General features: G+C 37.6%; 1 protein-coding gene across 1 annotated transcript; it reads right to left on the bottom strand.

Moving 5' to 3' along the window:
• Positions 1–11232, bottom strand: LOC144085109 (bifunctional 3'-phosphoadenosine 5'-phosphosulfate synthase 2-like). Its single transcript, XM_077614112.1, has 12 exons — positions 11011–11232; positions 7603–7717; positions 7045–7280; positions 6828–6966; positions 6641–6759; positions 3671–3784; positions 3486–3597; positions 3213–3418; positions 2647–2782; positions 2300–2568; positions 1022–1251; positions 1–726 (listed from the first exon to the last, which is right to left on the bottom strand). Exons 1-12 carry the CDS (start codon positions 11035–11037, stop codon positions 585–587), a joined length of 1845 nt encoding a protein of 614 aa, XP_077470238.1. The 5' UTR covers positions 11038–11232; the 3' UTR covers positions 1–584.
• Positions 11233–11497: the final 265 nt, after the last annotated feature.

Raw genomic sequence — 11497 nt, 5'->3', positions numbered from 1 at the left:
TCCTAATTACAAATATTTTTATTTTTGACTGCATTTTCTACATTCACTTGTTCATCCTCGCATATGTCGTTTGAATGCCCGATGTCACAGTAAACGCAACCTGAACGCATATCCATGAGGATGTTTTAGTACTAGTACAAACTTTAGGCACTTCAGGTAGTCAAGGTTCAGTTAACTCAGGCTACCATTGACGGAGATAGACGTCCAATCCATCTGCATTGGGAAGTCCAAATGAATTGGACAACAGTCGCCGTCAATGGCACAGCAACATCATTATTAAAAAGAATTAACACACAAAATATAGTGCTCTGAGTTAAAAATAGATTAGCTTCTTATGTTACTTCTGTATACAAATACATAAATAAAATGTCCCCTTTAGGTAGATTAATCTCTTCTTTGTACCGATCTGGTTTCAAACATTACAATATGCGCAATTGCCCACTGGAATGATAATCAAGTTTAACTAGGTAAAAATCATTTTGATTTGGTCAAGAGTTTCCCAACACCCAACAGAGCAAACTGGCCCTTAAAATTCCACACGCTATCTACAGCAGTCTCCCAGTAGTAGAGTAGTGTGGCGATGGTTATTTGTCCTTTTGAAGCGAGTTGTAGTAATCCACCAGAACTTTCCAAGCTTTGAGGCCCATGAAGCCCTCTGGTGGGTTCTCGCCACTGCGGGCCAAGTTCCTCATCTTCGTTCCGGAGATGAACTCAAAATCGGATTGGCTACGAAGAAAACACAAGAGGTCAAGCTAAAGAGTCCTGGGAAATATGGTAACAACGTTTAACCGTCTACCAATAGACTTCAACTTGTAAATATCAAATAAATTTGATAGTTGACTAATCATTTAGAGAGACTATATAGCTAGAAATAGATCAAATTCACTTTCTGAGCCTCTTAGTAAATCAAAAATATTGTTTTTTGTAGAATTTTGTAATATTTTTCTCTTTTTTTAAATTTAAATGAACACGAACAGTTTATATAATATGTATTTAAATGTTTTTTTTTGCCTCAGCTCACCGCTCTGATTGGTAAAAGTCCATTGCCTTTTTGGACTTGTTGTAGGCAGCCACCCTGAAGGGGATGATCTCCACCGAGGTAAGGCCGGGCGCCATGGTGAGCACTTTGCCGCCGTGCGTGGCTTCGTAAAGGTCCAGCTTAGTCTGTGGGTGCGGCATGCCAGCGGGGTCCCGGCCCACGATGTAGAAGTTGGCCCCTGCCATCATGCGGGCCCTACAGTGCCACTGCACCTGAAGAGCAAGTTCAATATGGGATGGTGAGGTAAAAATCCACTTGAGCAAATATTACTACAGTCTCTGTTGATGCATTGGCTGCCATTACTCTTATCAAATTATTTTGAGATTCCTTTTCAGACCACTGTGACCTTTGACCTCATTGACCTAAAATATAACTCATTGGCTGCTATTGACGCCGCTAGACATCCAATCCATTTTGACTGGAAAGGCCAAATGAATGTTTGCTCAAAGCATCACCATAGCTCTGATCTCTCTGACCTTTAACCTTTGACCTGTTCTCATCACATTCTATCACCGGCCCTCAAATTTGAATTAAATATCGAATCCGTTATCAAGTTATCATGGCTTTTCCATTATTACCCCATAACCCTTAACTCATTGACTGTGATTGACACCACTAGACGTCCAATTCATTTTGACTGGGAGTCGGTGAATGAGAGAATTCAATGTCAAGACATTTTGACTTTGGTTCATTCACCCCTCCCAGTCAAAATCAATTGGTCGTTTAAGGCCATCAATCCGACTCAAACATGAGCTTTCAAGGACTTTCCTCCCAGGTGTTTTTTCTCTTTAATAGTTGTATAGTACAGAGGTGGCGAACACGCGGCTCCCGGCCAAAATGAATGCGGATCTTTGCTTCTTATCATATTTTTTTATATACTACGGCTCTTTGCCTCGTTTCATGTTTCTCATATTTTTATTCTCTCTTAAAACACATTCAAAGTGAGGGTGGATACTTACCTGAATAACATGGTTTTAATTGTGTGTTTTTGTGTCTCTGTCTGTCTGTTTTGGCAGGTAGGTCACTGCGTGGTGTGGCTCTTTGATTCTCACAGTATACATTTTTTGCTCTTTGTGTATAATTTGTTCGGCATACCCAGTTGATATATTTCCTGGCTTATGTATTGATAATTTTGCATCATTATATTGTTTGACATTCATTATCGTGAGCCTTTTATCGCAAATTGAATCAGGCGATACACAAAGGTTCCCACTGATGGTCAGTTTCCTCATAAGCAGTGATGGACGTCCAATTATTTACCTCCGTGGGTCCGGCATACATCATGGGAGAGGGGAAGATAGCTACTATGGTGCTGGCCGGATCGAGGATCCCCTCTTCCAAGACGGCGGCGTGCTGCTTCATACGCCAATGCAGCGGCACGTCATCATCTTTGGTCCAACCGCCCAGAGGGTGCAGCAGGAGAACTGGGTTCTTGTAGCCACGCTCAAGCAGTCGCCGCTTGGTGTCCTGCATCAGTAAGGCATGGCCGTTGTGGACCGGGTTGCGCAACTGAAAGGCAAAAACCGCATCTGAGGGGAGAGGAGAAAAAAAACCACACAGATGAACATATAAATGAATCACAGTCAACTTGTCATTATATTTCGGACCTGCTTTCATGTCTTTGAACTTCTGCTTGAGCTCTCGCGGAGTGAGGCGGTACTGGTCCAGTCCGTCGTTCCATTTGATGGGTTCCAGCAACTCCAGGTCACCGCCGGCTAGCCAATCACCACCTTCCAGAACCATCTGCACAGTTGCATCAAAATTTACCACCACCTTTATGTTTTCTGTCTGTATACTTGTGTTGAAGATGACTGAAGAACAGATAAAAGGATGATTTTCACACTTGCTTGTTTGTAATATGAAATGTAAAAGGTGAGAATTCATTGCCTTCCAATCAACAACGATAAGCATACAATTCATTTAAACTGGAATTACTGGTTGTAAATGTTCATCTTTCACAGCCATTGATGGCAGTAGGTTTCCAATTCAATTTAACTAATAATAATGACAATAACAAAAGTAATAGTATGGCTTAGGTCAAAAATGAAAACAATCATGCTATTTTTGAAGCAAAAATATGTGCCGTTTATTAATAGTCCCAGCTTAATGTGTGATCAACAAATGATTTTCTGATGTGTGTTTACAATAAAGGTTGGTGCGAAATATGTGCTACCTTAATGTAAGGGTGTTGCGGACACGTGGTCCCCCACTGTCGCGCGCAGCGCTCCTCCTTGCGGTGTTCGTAGAACTCCGGGTTTCGCAAAATGGCCACCCGCGAGCCGCCGTACTCCAATGCTACCGCCGCACAGCCATCCAATGCTTGCTTGGTCTCGGTGCTGACGGGGAGGACGATGGGGACTGACATGTTGATGGCGCCACCTGATATTGAAGTAAATCATCTTATTATATTTACTATAATTTTTGCCTTGTATATTTCCACTCTCACCATCCAAAAGGTTTCCAAAGTGCAAAACTTGGAGGTACTCCCTCTCTCTCATGAAGCCTTTAAGAGGGCTGGCCCAACCTTCAGACAAAACTTGAATCCACTGCAAGTCCAGCTGCAGTCAAAGATAAATTTAAAAAAAATGTAACCTTGTCTGTACATTGCACAGCGCATAGTTATCAGGTCACCTTGGTGATACTGATGGTAGGCAGTGTGCTAGCATCGGCCACGGCAAGATGCACCCGATTCTCCGGAACAAATAGTTCGGTCACCTCCTCCATGATTTCACCTGGCACAATGTTCTAGGTACAAGGTCAGGAATGGATGTTAGAACTTGGTGTGATAGTGTTATCTTTTGAAAATTCTGCCCTCAAATCATGTTTTTGTTAGAATAGACTAGCCGTTAACATTATTGAAATATTAAAATATATGATTATGGTGTTCTCGCATATAAAAAGTCATATTGTAATAAAAACAGTATGAAATAAATAATGGTACTATATAGTATATACCATTATTTATTTCATACTGTTTTTATTACAATATTGACATAAGAACACAAATTGTAGCACATATTATGATAGCAACATTGGGTACTTAATTATTAGAGTGTTCAATATTTGTTTCTACATTTTCAGTTACTTTTTAACATGTGTGTGTATATATATATATATATATATATATATACATATATATATATATATATATATATATATATATATATATATATATATATATACACACATACATACATACATACATACATACATACATACATACATACATACATAGACATACATACATATACATATATATATATACGTATATATATATACATACATAGACATACATACATATACATATATACGTATATATACATACATAGACATACATATATATATATATATATATATATATATATATATATATATATATATATATATATATATATATATATACATATATACACATTTTAAAAAGTAACTGAAAATGTAGCACATATTATGATAGCAACATTGGGTACTTAATTATTAGAGTGTTCGATATTTGTTTCTACATTTTCAGTTACTTTTTAACATGTGTGTGTGTATATATATATATATATATATATATATATATATATACATACATACATACATAGACATACATACATATACATATATATATACGTATATATATACATACATAGACATACATACATATACATATATATACGTATATATATATATATATACATACATAGACATACATATATATATATATATATATATACATATATACACATTTTAAAAAGTAACTGAAAATGTAGAAAAAAATATCGAACACTAATAATTAAGTGCCCAATGTTGCTATCATAATATGTGCTTCAATTTGTGTTCTTATGTCAATACATAATTACATCATACCAGATTCTGAAAAGGACCACTAGGTGTCTCTCTAAAGGAATATTTAATGTAACCACTTTGAATAAAAATGACTGAGCTTGTTGTTATTTTCACAAGATCACAAGAACCACTCTGCAAATTTTAATACAACACCTGACAGCAGGAAATGTCTCATTTAACTCTTTAGAACCAAGGAAAGCTATTTCGTAGTGAATTATAATTATTGTTACATTTTTATTATCATTTTGTGGTTCCCAAAACCAATTCCTGACTTTAAAGTATCAGCCAATACTGTATCGATATGTTTTTTTTCTTTTTAAATATACAAAATTTCTGCAGAAGCACTGGAACCGTAACTAATTCTGTCGTGGAATGGTCACACACTGCTTAACTCAGTCTTCCATTAATGCTGCTATATATCCAATCCATTTGAAGTGGAAGAGATGTTGGTTCATTCCCTGCCACCTTCCATCTTCAACCCTGGCCAGTGCCATATAGGTGCAACACCATTTATAAACCAACAAACCTATTTAAAAATGTTATTTTCTTTTTCGCGAGAAAACGTTCAAACAGGATGCCAAATCTGAACATTGTATCATTCACATATTCACTTTTTTTTTCTTTTTCACTATAATTTTATCGTCAGTCAGTCTCTAAACCACTAGCGATATGTTGCAATGAATTCTTAGAAACGGTTCAGTGACGCACGCTTACTGATCCGGCTTCAGGGTTTATTTAGCAATCCTCTTATTTGTATGTCGTTTTGTCTTTATGCATGTATCAATGTATGGGCGGATGCAGGATATTTGCACAAATGTAAACTACCTTCTTTATATTTGCCGGACCATTACGCTACAGCTGTTTTTTTTAACTTATTTAATGCCACTGAAGATGGATTAGATATTAAGGATGTCACAAAAGAACTCTTTCAGTGCCATTGACGACGACAGATGTCCAATAATGTGGTATCATATCATCCTTCTGCTGTGAATTTTAATTACTTGAAAAATTTCACTGGTTTCACATTTCAATCCATTTGAAAGGGGAGGATGGCATGTCCATGGCATCCAATGGGTTAATCATGGATCATTATTTCATATCTAAAGCATATTTGTAGTTCTATGAATAGTGAAAATATATAACTAAGAGCGAAAGCATATATTTACAAGAATCTTAATTTGATTTGTTACAAAAATAATATTCTGCTTTCTTTGAGGAGACATAAATCATGGAATATTAAGTATATTTAGCCCTTTTTGTTTTTAAATAAAAAAACTTAAAAAATAGAAAACTTTTGCTTATTTTAAATAGATTTGAAAAAACATTACATGAAGAAAAATGTATTGTTTTGGATTAAAAACATACATACTATGAAATATACATTCATATATTTAAGAACTTTTTGGTCAACATTATCAAAATAAATGGAATACATTTAAAAAGAAAATATTCTCAGAATTAAAATTAAAAAGCTTATTTATTAATTTATGTATTCATTTTATTTACAATAAATAAATAAATATTAATACATCAATAAATAAATGTGAATGCATTGTTTAGTTTGATTAGATAATGAAAAAAATAGATTGGAATAAACAAAAATAAAATTTAGTATATAAAAAAAGATGTACGATGGCCTTCCACAATTCACTGATTATGAAAACAGTTGTAGATTAATTTGACTATTCATTAGTTGGTGATTAATGAATTCCTCATGGCAGCCCTAATCGATGTCTATAGTCGTCAGTGGCACCATAAACCAACATTCGTTACCTGCTCTCGGAGCATCTCCAGGACTTGTTGAAGGCACTCATTCACAGACAGTTCTCCAGTTTTTAGCACCAGCTCTGCCGCTTCGGGGCGCTCATATTCGGAGTCGATCCCGGTGAAGCCTGCCAAAGAAAAGATGTGAGTAATGATTGCGATCAGAGTGAGCTGGTAGTTAAATACCATCTAGAACCTTTGATTTCCCCGGCTCGAGCTCTCTTGTATAGCCCCTTCACGTCTCTGCTCTCGCAAACCTCCAAGCTGGCGTGAATGAAGACCTCAAAAAAGGGAAGCCCGGCGCTCGCATGGATTTTACGTGCCTCGTTACGATCCTGCGGGGTAATAGTATTTTTAACAAAACTCTTTAATCAGTTTAGAAACAACAACCCTAACCCTAACCCCCTGCTAACCTTGGTGTAGGGGGAAATGAAACTTGTGACGCAAACCAGCCCGGCGTCGGCGAAGAGTCGGGCCACCTCTGCGACACGGCGGATGTTCTCCTCGCGGTCCACGGCGGAAAACCCCAAGTTCTTGTTCAGGCCATGACGGATGTTGTCGCCATCCAGCGAGTAGCAAGGGATAGCATGTGAAACGAGAAATTCTTCAAGGGCGAAGCTAATGGTTGTTTTTCCTGCTCCCGATAAACCTGTTTTCAAAGAAAAAGGAATGTGAAGACATTTTTTGTAATTCAACATTGCGTACTCCACCCATCAAACATAATTTGGAAGTTGTTTTGTCTTCCTCTTCTTATTATTCTAACACTCTTGTTTTCCATTATCTTACGTAGTTAATTCACCACCATTCCGGACGACATACGTCCAATCCATTTAAAATGGAAAGGGATAAGGGTAAAGGTCACAGAGGTCAGAAATATGGTGATTTATTGAACGAACCCGATGCATTCAGCCCTCCTGCTGTTCACCACCCAAAAGCACCCTAATCCTGTGGTAAATTTGGGTGTGACTTACCTGTGAGCCAGATGGTGCACCCTCTGAAGCCCCCCCTGGTGCCCACAACCTGGCCCCGCTTGCTCCGACTGACATGGTGGGCCTGGTAGACCACGTTGGTAGACCTATTGAGGTTCTGTAATAAAAGGCAAGAGTCACTTAAAGTTGTATATTTCTTGTTGACTAATTGGCAGCCATTTAATGAATTGAATGAATGCCTTTATTGTCAATAACGTTAATCGTTCAATTTACTTGAAGTGGATGGGTTGGATGGCATGCCATTGGACAAGGCTGCCAACAAAGGGCTATTTTAGAACTGTTTGTCCTACTACTTTTCTCCTTTTATATGCACACACAATCATCCCGTCGACCTGATGCTATATTTCAATATTTTATAGCCAAATGCAACATGAAGTATAACTTTGTGTCCATCAAAAAGAAAACTGCCAGGCTCCATTTGACCATTTTGCTGCTGGAAACATAGTTTTTTTTGTTTTTTTTAAATCATTTAATGCCACTGACGCTGGATTAAATGTTAAGGATGTCACAAATGATCTCTTTCAGTGCCATTGACGACGACAGATGTGTAATATAATGTGGTATCATATCATCCTTCCGCTTTGAATTTCAATTAGTTGAAAAATGTCACTGGTTTCGCATTTCAATCTTTCTGTTGATTTGGTAGGAGAGTCTCCATTTAAACAGGCTCTTGTTTCCTGCCCGACCCTCGTCAAAATATTTACATAGCACGTGGATTTACACTATTTAACATTCGTCATTGTCCCCTTATGTATCTTTGCAGTCTTCAAAGTAAACAGAAAGGGAGTACACCCGGTAGCAGAACAAACCATTAACATCCAAAAGAACATTGCAGTGCAAGTAGAGAAAATCCTATGAAATGATACAACTGAATTAGTGCTGTCATAAACCGTTTTAATTCAATCACTATTTAGTTTTTGTCCATGACCCAACAATTTGGGTAAAAGTAAATGATGTTTTTATTTACTTTTAATATTACTTTGTGTTTAAAATTTTAGCTGTGAATGTGCAAGAATGAAATTTTTCACTATGAAAAGTTGGACTAGTAATGAGGTAGCAATGTAGTTGTAAAAATGTTTGCCAAATCAATTTTGATTCCTTAGAGAGCTTTTACCTTTTTTGCTTTTGAAATTAAAATACATCACTAAATAATCAAAATATTAAACTCTAACAAAAAGAATAGTGTCCATATATTACAACTGTATTTTTTAAACTATTTTATATACAATAATAAAATAAACTATTTAAAAATATTGAGTAAAACCTTTTCATAATAATAACTCATGTATATCTAATTACAATTAAGTCAATAAAAAATAATTTTGATTATTTTAAGGTCTCTAAATTGAATCAAAGTAGAATTCATAGTACAGTTTTAAGTAACTCTTTACATGACTACTAATTGACTGTCAAAATAGACAATTATTGGATTTCAACATTATTGCTCTAAATGGAACAGAGGATGAATTGTGAGTTACATACTTAAGAGAGGTTTGGTTCCATTTGTTTTCAGGATTATGATCACTTACTAATTATTACACAGCCACTCCTTATTCAAAAGAAGCAACATGACTCAAACCTGTCGTTCCTGAGACAGTACACCGAGGATATTTTTTTTCTTTTTCCCCAATTCTGCCTGGAATAGAACTCTCCTTTTTTTCCAAGTTTTGATGACAGAGTAGGTCAAAGTACTACACAGACCAGGATGCTTTATGAAAGGAGCAGTATTGACTTGACGGATGGGAGGTGGTGAGGGTGAGTGGTGTGGAAGGAATGGCGGCGGGTGGACGGATTGTACAATGCCACCAGTGTGCTGCCTGCAAGGCTGCTGATGATGTGGCAGCAATCTGAAAGTAGTTTGCTGTTAATTTAACTCATCGGCGACTGACGTCCAATCCGTTTTGACAAGGAGGAACGAACGATCCAGCGTCGAAATGCATTCTATGTGTGTGGCTGTCAATGGCAGTCGATTAAATGAGATAAGCAACACTAATTGTTATGATATCTTGTCTTTGGCTAGAAATGTCAATGTAATTTTGGCCCAGCACTACTTTTAAAAATATTTGCCATGGATAGCACTGTTTGATTATTGCATCTAAGTAAAATATCTTATTTTAACTCAATGTTCACCCCCCAAAAAGGTTTCAAAATATTTAGCTATTTTGCTTTCATTGTTTTTAATGCAATTTAAGTCTGTGATTCAGTCACTACATTCGTGAGTATGTCTAAATATTTATATTGTTGAAGTTGTAAGTACATTACTTCATAACGAGGGTTATGTTTGAAATTGTGACTTCTGTCATATTGCCCACCTTGTTCTCTGAATCTAACATGAGCAGTATGTATATGATGCTCGGGCATGTTCAACAGAGGACTTTCTCATCCCACCTTATGAATAGTGCATATTGACATATAAATTCTAGGCAACAACTAGCCCATTGAGAGTCAAAATGGGCGCTTGGCATCATACCTGGTAGTACAGTAGTACAAAGGTTGACAGTGTTAAATAAAATGGGATTTTAATGAATTTAAATCACTGTGAAATATATTTTGGGGGAACACTTTCTTTAAATGCTGAAAATTAACATTATATAATAGGAATGGCCCTGTTTGGGTGACAGAATCGGAAATCGGGCCCGATTACATCCTTTACAGGGGATCGGAACCAGGGAAAGAAAAGCGAGGTTTATTTTTGTGTACTATTTTCTTTTAAGTAGCAAGTTAATTCATTGGCTCCCATTGAGATGTCTATAACTGTCAATGGCACTGAATGAGTTATGGTAAGAGGTATAGGGATAAGAATATCATAATCATATTATAGCTCAATTTATCACATTGGCGGATCAACTTTATTTACTATGTAATAGGAAATTTTTGTAACCTCGTTTTGTCTGTTTGTATTTTTTGCTTGAAATTCTAAAAAGTCCCTGCGATTGGCTGTCCACCGATTCAGGGTGTCCCCCACCTGGTCCCCATAGTTGGCTGGGATAGGCTCCAGCACCCCTGGTGCCCATTGTGAGGATAAGCGGTTCAGAAAATGAATGAAAAAATAATATTAAAAAGTGTTTTAACTTTGTTTATGTACTTTTAAACAATCTAATGAGAGGCAATGGGTGAGATGTCAGAGTGAAATGTGTTTCTATGGCGAACATGAACACAGAACTTACAAAAAGCATAGGTTATCATCTTTCATCATTAAAAAGACCCATAAATGTACAGTTTTTTGGTTGCATTTGTATACCAACATCTATAGGAAGCATTTCTAGCATTTCCATAGGGGAAAAAAACTTTCAACAAGTTCTAAGGCGTCAAAATCAAGTCGTCATGTTTTGGGAAAAACTTCCGTGGAGAATCGGGTGACAACTTGCGGGGACTCGCTCTGTCTCTTACCGTGCGAGGCTTCTTCACTCCGGACATTTCGGAAATGGGTGACGACGCCGATGAGGCTGCAGGACACCGCTTGGCTGCTCTTGGCTCACGAGGCCAGCGGATGTGTGGGCTCGGTCGTTTGGAACTCTTCTTTTTAGGGGGCTCCGATCACCAAAGACTACGAGGGGAGGTTTTAAAGGGCCTCCAAGACACGTAGCATTCCGCAGGCTGGCCCAGCCTCCAGCTTGGCTGCCTCCTCCCTCCTCCGCTCGCATCCACACGCAATTGAACTTGCGCAAAAGCCCCGCCCCTTAGTAACGGTTGCTAGCCGACAAGCTTCGCGACTCCAGTCCAGAGGTGCTCAAATTTTCTTGCCTCAGATCTCTTCCCAGGGACCCAACCTCTAGCTATCTACCACCAAAAAGCTCAGCAATGATGTCACCTAAGAGGACCCAATAAAGACTTACTGCTAATTCGGAGCTGGAGAAGAAGCGACGCTTGAGACCAA

The sequence above is a fragment of the Stigmatopora argus genome, chromosome 11 (genome assembly GCF_051989625.1).
Source record: "Stigmatopora argus isolate UIUO_Sarg chromosome 11, RoL_Sarg_1.0, whole genome shotgun sequence".
In the NCBI taxonomy this organism is placed as follows: Eukaryota; Metazoa; Chordata; class Actinopteri; order Syngnathiformes; family Syngnathidae; genus Stigmatopora; species Stigmatopora argus.
The sequence above is the reverse complement of the archived record's forward strand: the minus strand, read 5'-3'. Positions and strand labels throughout refer to the sequence as shown.